The sequence below is a fragment of the Ipomoea nil genome, unplaced genomic scaffold, assembly GCF_001879475.1.
Source record: "Ipomoea nil cultivar Tokyo-kokei standard unplaced genomic scaffold, Asagao_1.1 scaffold2297, whole genome shotgun sequence".
Classification (NCBI taxonomy): Eukaryota; Viridiplantae; Streptophyta; class Magnoliopsida; order Solanales; family Convolvulaceae; genus Ipomoea; species Ipomoea nil.
Genome location: NW_017618725.1, coordinates 1045954 through 1057115, shown reverse-complemented (window position 1 = coordinate 1057115; position 11162 = coordinate 1045954). Strand labels below are relative to the sequence as shown.

The following is an 11162-nucleotide window of genomic DNA, read 5'->3' as shown; positions in this document are numbered from 1 at the left end:
TACTTGGGACAGTTATGTTTATGTTTGCAGAAAGCCCAGTAGAACCTGGATAAATTTTTAGAGTAGTAATGGTGTGCATCCGTATGCACCATGCATGGTGCATACGGATACAAAAACGACGTCGTTTTATTAAAAACGCACGTCTCCCTTAAAAAAAAAAAAATCAGGTTCGATTCTCAGCAACAACATTATGTTGTTCATTCATTATGGAATTTTAGTTCATAGATTATGGAATTATAGTTCATCGATTCTGAAATTGTAGTTCATCAATTCTGAAATTTTAATTCATAGATTCTGGAATTTTAGTTCATTCATTCTGGAATTTTTAGTTCATAGATTAGATTCTGGAATTTTAATTCATAGATTCTGAAATTATAGTTCATCGATTCTGGAATTATAGTTCATCGATTCTGAAATTTTAGTTCATATGTTGTTGCTGGGAATCGAACCTGAATTTTTCTTTTTTAAGGGGAGACGCGCGATTTTAATAAAAACGACGTCATTTTTGCATCTGTATGCACCATATGCATGGTGCATATGGATGCACAGCATAATTTGCCAAATTTTGAACAGGTGCTCCAATTGGATCTGTGTGTGGGCCAATTGCAGGCCCAATCTAGCTGTACTTGAAAGCATAGCTAGTGTCTAGGGGCAAATTGCTCTACAATCATGCACACCATCTAGATTCATAATTTCTATAATGTAAATTCATAAAATCTATACTATAGATTCATAATATTATAAATATATGTTTATAATTATAAAGCTATATGTTCATAGTTTTCAATGTTTATATTCCCAATTGTTGAACTCTGTATTCACAAATCACATAACTATATGTTCATAATTTGATAACTATACAGTTTTAAAATTATGAATTTACAGTATAGAAATTATGAATCTACAGTACAGATATTATGAATTTGCAGTATAGAAGTTATGAATCTACTGTATAGAAATTATGAATCTACTGTATTTAAATTATGAATCTATGTTTAAAAATTATGAATCTATAGTATAGATTTTATGAATCTACAGTATAAAAGTTATGAATACGGGACTATACATGGTGCATACGGTTGCACAACATAACAATCCGCGTTTAGGTGATCGTTATATCATGAATTAGAATTCACCATGTACATTGTGGACTTGGTTCATATTTACATAATATAGTAATGTCAAGTACACAATATGGACTAGGGTCCACTATGAACATGGTGAACCTTGGTCTACGGTGTAATTTGCACTATTGTCCATCTTGCAAGGTGGACCTGAGTTCAAAATACACAATTTACATATTGAATGTTCACAATTTACATACTTAATATTTACAATTTTATAAATTCAGTATGTAAATTGTGTATTTTGGATCCGAGTCCACCTTGCAAGATGAACCCGAATCTACAGAATAATTTGCCAATTAGGAGCGTTATGCTATACATCCGTGTGCACCATGCATGGTGCACACAGATGCAAAAACGACGTCGTTTTGACGTCGACTTAAAAAAAAAAAAAATTCATAACTTCATAACTATACATCCAGAATTGCATAACTACACATCCATAACTTCATAATTATACATCCAGAATTGCATAACTATACATCCATAACTTCATAACTATAAATCCAGAATTGCATGCATAACTACACATCTATAACTTCATAACTATACATCCAGAATTGCACAAGTACGCATCCATAACTTCATAACTATAAATCCAGAATTGCATAACTACACATCCATAACTTCATAACTATACTTCCAGAATTGCATAACTATACATCCAGAATTGCATAACTATACATCCATATTTCATAACTATAAATCCAGAATTGCATAACTACACCATGCATAATTACACATCCTTAACTTCATAACTATAAATCCAGAATTGCATAACTACACATCCATAATTTCATAACTAAAAATCCAGAATGAATGAACTAAAAATCTAGAATGAATGAACAACATAATGTTGTTGCTGGAAATCGAAATTGAATTTTTTTAAAAAAATGGGACACACATTTTTAGTCAAAACAACGTCATTTTATGGTGCACACGGATGCACGGTATAATTTGCCTAATTTCTTAGTTTGCAAAATTAATTCAGTTGGGGCACATGTCACACCTCGGGTCGCTATTGTCACATGGGATACAATTTCAGTTTAGCAAACTTAGCCGCTATGGTAATTTATACATGACTTTGTAGTTTGTACTCAAACTCCCCAAACATTTATCTGGATATATTATAACTGGGACAATATTAGTCAAGTTGATTCTTAATCTATATTGCATGGTGGACCTAAATCTAAAATACACAATTTACATATTGAATGTTTACAATTTAAATTGTGAATATTTAGTATGTAAATTATGAACATTTAGTATGTAAAATTGCGATCATTCAGTATGTAAATTGTTTTTTTTTTTTTTTTCATTCGGGTCTATAGAATAATTTGCCAATTTCTTGGTATGTAAAAATTAATGAAATAAAAAGTAAAAGTATATGTAATTAATATTGACATTTACTTTTGAAACCATTTTGAATCAAAATATCTTAAAAATCATACATGTTTAGTCCAACTCAGTATATCTTGTTCAAAATATATATATATATATATATATATATATATATATATATATATTAGAGACGTGTACTTTTGAAACCATTTTGAATCAAAATATCTTAAAATTATACTCCGTATAGTACACGTTTTTTTTTTTTTGAAAGACCGTATAGTACATGTTTAATTAGTCCAACAACAGTGATTCTTGTTCAAAATTTAAAATACATATAAGAAAAGTGTACTTTTGAAACCCAATCGTTATGCTGATATTGCATACGGATGCAAAAACGACGTCGTTGTGACGTCTAACTTTTAAAAAAAATATTCAGAATTGCATAACTACACATCTATAATTTCATCACATCCATAATTTCATAATTATACATCCAGAATTACATAACTAGACATTCATAATTTCATAAATATAAATCCAAAATTAAATAACTACACATCCATAATTTCATAATTATAAATCCAGAATTGCATAACTACACATCCATAACTTTATAACTATACATCCAGAATTGCATAACTACACATCCATGACTTCATAACTATAAATCCAGAATTGCATAACTACAGTCTACACATCCCTAACTTCATAACTACACATCCAGAATTGCATAACTATACATCCAGAATGAATGAACTAACAAATGAATAACATAATATTATTGCTGGGAATCGAAACTAATTTTTACTAGTATTTCTTTTAAGTTGGACGCGCATTTTAATACAAAATAACGTTATTTTTGCATCTGTATACACCATACATTGTGCATACGGATGCATAACATAATTTGCCTTTGAAACCATTTTGGATCAAAATATCTTAAAATTATAAATGTTTAATTAGTCTAGTTCAGTGTATCTTGTCAAATAAATTATCTTTTAGCAATTAGGCATGGCCCAATCTTAGAAACCAATTTCTTAGTCAATTTTAAAGACAAAATTAATGCACTTGGGACACATGTCACGCCTTGGGGCCGCCACTATCACACTAAGATACAAGAGTCACTTTGTACAAGTGGTTGTTATGTGGCAAATTATATCGTGCACCGTGCATCAAAACGACATCGTTTTATTAAGTAACGATATCTATTTCCTGCCGTTCTGCACCCTTCCGCAAAAAGTAACTTGTTATTCAGTTTTATTTTGTATACATTGCAGTTTCAGTTCAACACAACTACAGTTTCATTTCGATATAACTACAGTTTCATTCTCGATATATATAAACTCAAATATGTGAAAATGTTATTTAATTTTATTTTGTATACACTATAATTTTATTAAAACACAACTACATGATCATTTGATATAATTACAGCTTCATTGTACAATATACACTCAAATATGTAAATTTTATTCAGTTTCATTTTATATACAATGCAGTTTTTTTTTACCACAACTAAAGTATCATTTTGATATAACTGCAATTTCATTTGATAATATAAAAATAATACGTGAGGTAGTGTCAGTTTAGATATACTGTAGTGTCAGTTGGTAATTAACATATACAAAATGCGCGCTCCGTTAAAACTAACGGTGCGCCGTTTCTTTAACTTTCTTTACTTAAGGAAACGACACCGTTTTGACCGCGGTGCACATGCACCGCGGTCCACGATATAACGACCCTTGTTATGTGACTGAGATATATTTTTAGTGTTTTGGTACAAATAGTAACTCATTACTCTATTTTAGGACGCAAATTATTCAGTGGACCCACTCCACCTTGCAAGGTGGATTCGGGTCCAAATGTTCACAAATTACATATTAAATATATATTCATAATTTATCTTTTAAAAACTCACAATTTGTATAGAGTTAATTATCAAAATGGTCCTCCGACTATGATATTTTCTTAAATTGGTTCCTTAGACTTTTAATTACATCCAAAGTGGTCTTTCGAGTATTGAATTTTAAGCCAAAATGATCATCTATTAGCTTTGGCGTGAAGTAGGTGTTAAAATGAAAGGTAAAACGGGTAATTCGGATTTTGCACTCCAATTTAATGAATCTGTGACTCCCTTTCAGCAGCCTGCACACGTTTTTTCTTCAAATTAAGTTTTTGCTCTCCTCAATCTGCGATCAAAATGTGGGATAATCAACTAGAAGGACAAAAAATTTCATTTTCAACTTCATCTATAAACTTCCCTAGGCAAATATTTCAGTATGGAGATGTTCTTGTTCATTTTTGTCAATGTGGCACGCAATGGAACATCCCAAAATCATGGAATAGTGAAAATCCCGATCGGAGATTCTGAGTTTGTGGAGGAAGCAATGTTAGTCAAAATTGTTATCATTTTTTATTTTATTTTTATTATTAATTTTACGGTTTGCAATGTTATTATTAATTTTGATTGTAGATAGAGGAGAGCAAAAACTTAATTTGAAGAAAAACGTGCACATGCTACTCAAATTGGAGTGTTGATAGTACTAATTCCTGCTATGTAGAATGTATGTATCGTATGTATGTGTATGAACAATATGATAGATAAGAAGATGTAGAATCAAGTAACCTTTTATTCATGGTGTTCTCTTGCATGTATCTATAGAGAGAAGGAGGAGAGTACTAAGGTGTATGTAGAGAGAGAGTGACCAATGGGGAAGAACCCCTAACTTGGAGGGCTAAGACCCTATTTATAGGGTCAAGGGTTGGCGGGTCGACCTTGACCCGTGGACCAGGACCCGAACCGTTTGACCCCAACTCAAGCAGGAGCCCGGAGCGTACTGGGAGCCTGAACCCGGGGTATATTCCCCATCAAGAAGCCCCCCAGTCCATGCCCTGACGATGAGTTAATGAGGAAGGGTTCGGGCTGGAAAACTAACTGTCCGCAACACGCGGCGGTTACCTCGTTAAAAAACCTTAGACTAGGAAAAACCCAGTGAGAAAAAATTCTAGCTAAGGAAAAAGAGTACAACCCTAAACACAGTCTTTCGGACTAAAAAGGGGTTGCGCGACCTAGGGGTCGCTTTTGCAACACGATATGCGAGAGGTCGGAACCTACCAACCTGGCGATCGGGATGCTAGCTAAGATCGGGAAATCGGGTTAGCTGCGATCTAGAGGTCTACTTTACCTGTCTACCGACCGGGTTGCTGGGTGCGACCGGGATGTCGGATTAATTTGCGACTTAGGGATCGAACTTTCTACGATCTAACACTAAGAGACCCGATGGTCTAACGATAGCGAGATGCGCCCGGTTTACGAATTGAAAGTCCCGGGTGGAGGGACACTTGGAGACTCGATGGTCTAACGATAGCGAGACTGGGAATGTCATTTTGATCGGGACTCGATGAGAGACCGGGGAGGTCAATCGACGCGTGAAGTGATCTACGAGACTGGGAAGGTCGATCTACGCATGAAGCGATCTACGAGACCCGAAGGTCTAACGGAAACGAGACCGAGAAGGTCGATCTACGAGACCGGGAAGGTTGATCTACGTGGGACCCGATGACGAGACCGAGAAGGTCGCTTTGCTCGGGAAGCACCTCAGCGCTCGAGCTCCACAGGCCGAGGGAGCGTGCTCTACAATCTTACCAGTGTAGCCCCCTATTCCCTTAGTTGCGATAATCGTCAACCTAAGGGAGTAGATACGATAGTTTTCCAAGTTTGCTTTGCAACTTAGATTGTGATCGGGAAATGACCCGACTGATCTCATGATGTCGATGCACCAAACTATACTTAGGGTATAGGTAGTCAGTTTGCCTAGCTTGTAGGACTTGGAGGATTTATGAAGTTTGGATTTACCGATCAATAGACCGGACCTCTTAGTATGATAGGGGGTTGCATGCTACTCGACCGATCTACCCGGGAAACACTTTAGCGAACGAGCTACTCCACCCGTGTAGCCCCCCACTCCCTTAGGTGCGAGAATCTTCAGCATAATGGAGTAGATAAGATGGGTTCTTGAGTTCGCCTTCTAACTTTGATTGCGATCGGGAAATGACCCGATCGAACTTATGATGCCAATGCATTGGGTCATACTCATAGCGTCGATGATCGGGAAGTGGCCTGATCGGGCTCACATCGCCGGTGTACCACCGGCCGATTCTGCCTAACTTGTAGGACTTGGAAGATTTACGAAGTCTAAATTTACCGATCAAGAGACCGGACCTTTACCCCCATCAAGTGCAAAACATGAATTACCCATTTTACCCTTCATTTTAACACCTACTTCACGCCAAAGCTAACGGAGACCATTTTAGCTTAAAATTCAATAGTCGGAGGACCACTTTAGTTGCAATTAAAAGTAAGGAACCAATTTAAGAAAAGGCTATAGTGGAAGGACCATTTTGGGAATTAACTCATTTGTGTATTATGAACACACAATGTTAACTAATTACCTTGTTTTGTATTCACAAGTTCTTTTCAAATATTGCATTCACACAATATTAACATATTAGGATTTGATGATCCTATATTGTATTCACAAATTCCTTTCTATAGTTATTATATGTTTTGACTTAGAAACACAATTTATATTCTAGAAATTTACAATTTCAATACTAAAAATACATAATTTATACATCGTTTAGGACCAGGGTCCACCTTCTAAGGTAGACCTTTGTGCATGGTATAACAACCGATTTAGGATCCAAATTTTAACAAACTTAACCATTATTATGCTAAGTCATACTAAATTTTGTATTCAGACACCCCAAACACTTGTCAAAGTATATATTGTAACTGTTTATGGTTACTTATCCTCATGTTACCCTATCTTAATGAAGTATGAAGTATTTACGTACTAAAACTACTTGTTCGGGTTAATAAATCGTAAACCCCTCAAATGCACAATGATTCTAATTCTTTAAAGGAAAAAAAAAATTTTTTGAAACTTTAACCAAAATTTAATAGTTTGGATTAAAGTGCAAATTTACTTCTACTGTTGGATCGTTGAGGTTCCTTATTGACTATGTGAGCCTGTGAGGGTCCCAATTTGGTGAGAAAACCCCAAAGTTTGGTGTGCATTAAATTCTTTGTTAGTATTATATTTCCACCCCCCCCCCCCCTACTAATTTTATAAATTTGAACTTTATACTTATAAATTTAAGGATCTCTTACTGAGTTACTGCTATTGTTATAAATTTCAGGCAATGCAATTTTTACTTTTATTTTATTTTATTTTTTTCAAACCATCATCCTTTTTTGATCTTAGTATTATTGTGATATAACTATTTTTGGTCCTTCATCAACAAAATCGTTTAAATTTCAAAAAATACAAGGGCATTTAAGTCTTCAATTATGATTATTTTTTTTCAAAAAAATAAAAATAAGAATATATCGGGTTAACCCATTTTGTATAAAAATGATCAAAATGGTTTTTTATTTAACGATATTTCAACGATTTTATTGACAGAGGACCAAAAATGACCCTGCAACAATAATACTAGGACCAAAGATGGATATTATTCTCAAAAGTGAGGACTAAAAGTGAATTGTCACCTATAAATCTAGGACAAAAAATAGAATTAACTCATTTTTAATATATGGTTGAGGTATAGTTTCACCTGACATCAACGTAACGTGATTGTGTTTTCTGTCATTTCACACGAGATATTCACATGTAGGGTGTACACTTGCTATGGCTTCACTGTAGAGTTGGTTTTCAAGCTCTCATTTAATTAATTAAGACAGCAACTAAAGAGAAGCTACTTGCAACTATGGCGTCCTTTCAACCAACCGAATAAATATCTCCACTCCATTCATTATGTTATCCTTATCCCTTCTTGATTCCCTTCAATTGCCGCTACATGCATGCAATAAGATCAGAAAAATCTACCGTCATTATCTGAAAGAGACTGTGCACTAGGTAAATCGTACCCCCGTTTTAATCTATATCAGAACAAACTCATGTAGTACGTTTCTTAATATTTATTCTTTCAAAAGGTTAAACCCCAACCTTAAAAGCCTCCCACGTTCCGACCCGACAGAGCATTTGGAAGGATGTAAATCATGGTAACTCAACTGAACATGAACCACAGAGGCTAGACCTTTACTCACTGCGCACAAGGAATCTCTCACTTTGAGAGGGCGTTTCTTAATATTTGTGCTTCTAGGGGTAAGGGTTAGATAGATTAATGCATTTGTGAGTGAGTGAGTGAAGGAGAAGAATTATTGGATTTGATTGGCAATAATTCTGGCAATTTGTTTATTGCTCCATAAAGGCTTGAATGTGACAGTGCTGCACGGCTGTTGAACAAGTGGTTCCACCAAGAAAAGTCCACGAAGACGGTAGATAGTCCACACTACATATAAGGAAAGGAAAGGAAAGGGAGTCGTAGCCGGCCGGAAACCTACGGGAAGAAATTTAATAATAATGGGTGTAGTGGAAGCAGCTCACAACGTTAAGGTTCTGGGTTCCGGCGAGAGGACCATCGTCCTGGGACATGGATTTGGAACCGACCAATCGGTTTGGAAGCACCTGGTACCGCACCTTGTCGACGAGTACCGTGTGGTTCTCTACGACAACATGGGCGCCGGCCCGACCAACCCTGACTACTTCGACTTCGAACGTTACGCGTCTCTTGAAGGTTACGCCTACGATTTACTGGCCATCTTGGAGGAACTTCAGATCACTTCTTGTATATTCGTCGGCCATTCCTTGTCTTCCATGACCGGCGTCATCGCCTCCATCTTCCGCCCTGATCTCTTCTCCAAAATCATCTTAATTTCCGCTTCTCCCAGGTATGTATGTATAGTCCTCATTCTTTAACTAATTAAATTCAATTCGGTAGTTTTAATTTATCCAATTCAAAAATGGAAAAACATACATTTACTAAATTTGGGTAAGTAGTAATTATTGTATTGGATGCGGTTTTTTAAGGTTCATAAACACTGATGATTACTACGGCGGGTTTGAGCAAGAAGATATCGATCAACTGTGCGGAGCAATGGAGTCGAACTACAAAGCGTGGATCTCCGGGTTTGCGCCGCTGGCGGTCGGCGGCGACATGGACTCGGTGGCGGTGCAAGAGTTCAGCCGGACGCTGTTCAACATGAGACCCGACATAGCCTTGAGCGTCTTCCGGACCATCTTCAACTTCGACCTCCGAGGGTTCCTGTCGCGGGTCACCGTGCCCTGCCACATAATTCAGAGCTCCAAGGACTTGGCGGTGCCGGTGGCCGTGGCTGAGTACATCCACAGCAACCTCGGCGGCAAGTCCATCGTCGAGGTGGTGTCGACGGAAGGGCATCTGCCGCATTTGAGCGCGCCGGAGCTTACCATTCCCGTCCTGCTCCGACACATCCAGCACGATATTGATGCGGATGCTGCTTAATATAATTTAATGTTTTTGTTGTGCTCTACTCTACTTCAGTTGTATTATCATATCAAAATGTTTCCTTGTTTATTATGTGGACTCAGTTTTTATGTAATTTATGTTTGTAATTTCTGTGTATGTGACTAAGCTAGGTTCGTTGTTGATAATCTTGTCAATACATGCATTATTCTATCAAATTGTGGATATATGAATGATTGAAAATGAGCTATTTATTATTACAGCAAACTGCCAAAATGTACTTATAACCCTGCCATTTGATTAATTTCATCCGTAATTACAGAAAAAGAGTATTGATTGACTAGATACAAGTGGTCTAATATTTGGTCTTGGCCCGAGTGGCCTAAACCCATGCTCAATCGTTATACCCTACACCACGGCATGCGCAGCACTGTGTGCCGCGCGCCTCTCAAAACGACGTTGTTTTAGGAGGCGCGGTAGGAAGTTGCTGTGATTATGTATATTTGTTTATACAATTATGTATTTTTTGTTCATACAATTATGTATATTTTTTATTATGTACATTTTTTTTATACAATTATGTACATCCAAATTAGGAAATTTTTGTATATTATGTTAAGAGTTGATGTGTATTATGTTAAAAGTTTATGTTTATTATGTATTATGTTAGATTGTGTATTATCTTTTAAAAAACAGTATGTATATTTTGTTATACAATTATGTACATTCATGTATACAATTATGTACATTTTTGAACATGAGTTTTTTTTTTAAGGGAAAATTAACTGTCAAACACTGGATAGCGAAATTTCAAAAAAAAAAATAAAAATCTGAAACGACGTCGTTTTGCATCTGGGCGCACAATGCAACACGCGTCGTGGTGTAGAATATAAATTGCCACCCATGGTAGAATATAATGAAACTTGGGAGAACAGGAGATCTCATTTAAGGAAAAATGAAAACGGAAGATTCTTAATTTCGTTTTAAGAGATTGTTTTCATTATTATTTTTAAGATTGTTTTTTCTTTTATGTTTTAGAAATCTAACTTGTAACTAGAATCTATGATTTGGGGATCTAATTTCCATATATATATTTCATGCAGGTTTAATTTAAAGTTGGTAGTTTGAGTTGTATATATATCATGAAAAAAAAAGAGACATGTCATGGCCACAATCTTTTTTTTTTTTTTTTTTTTTTTTTTTTTCAAAAGCAATAATAATTCCCTCTTTTTCAAGTTCCCTTTAAGCTTTATACATTACTTTTTCAACCGATTGTGTTAGCAAGCTCTTGACATACATCTTTTGTCGTATAATCAATAAATATGATTCTTTAAAGAAATTTAGATA

The 11162-nt window shown here is 35.5% G+C and overlaps 1 protein-coding gene across 1 annotated transcript; it reads left to right on the top strand.

Moving 5' to 3' along the window:
• The first annotated feature begins 8800 nt into the window (after positions 1-8800).
• LOC109151922 (probable esterase KAI2) lies at positions 8801-10033 on the top strand. Its single transcript, XM_019299527.1, has 2 exons — positions 8801-9261; positions 9401-10033. Exons 1-2 carry the CDS (start codon positions 8894-8896, stop codon positions 9852-9854), a joined length of 822 nt encoding a protein of 273 aa, XP_019155072.1. The 5' UTR covers positions 8801-8893; the 3' UTR covers positions 9855-10033.
• Positions 10034-11162: the final 1129 nt, after the last annotated feature.

Excerpts from the sequence above, each read along its gene's own strand:
- LOC109151922 (XM_019299527.1), top strand. The coding sequence starts at position 8,894 with ATGGGTGTAGTGGAAGCAGCTCACAACGTTAAGGTTCTGGGTTCCGGC. Across the intron at positions 9,262-9,400 it reads TTAATTTCCGCTTCTCCCAG|GTTCATAAACACTGATGATT; the intron begins GTATGTATGTAT and ends CGGTTTTTTAAG.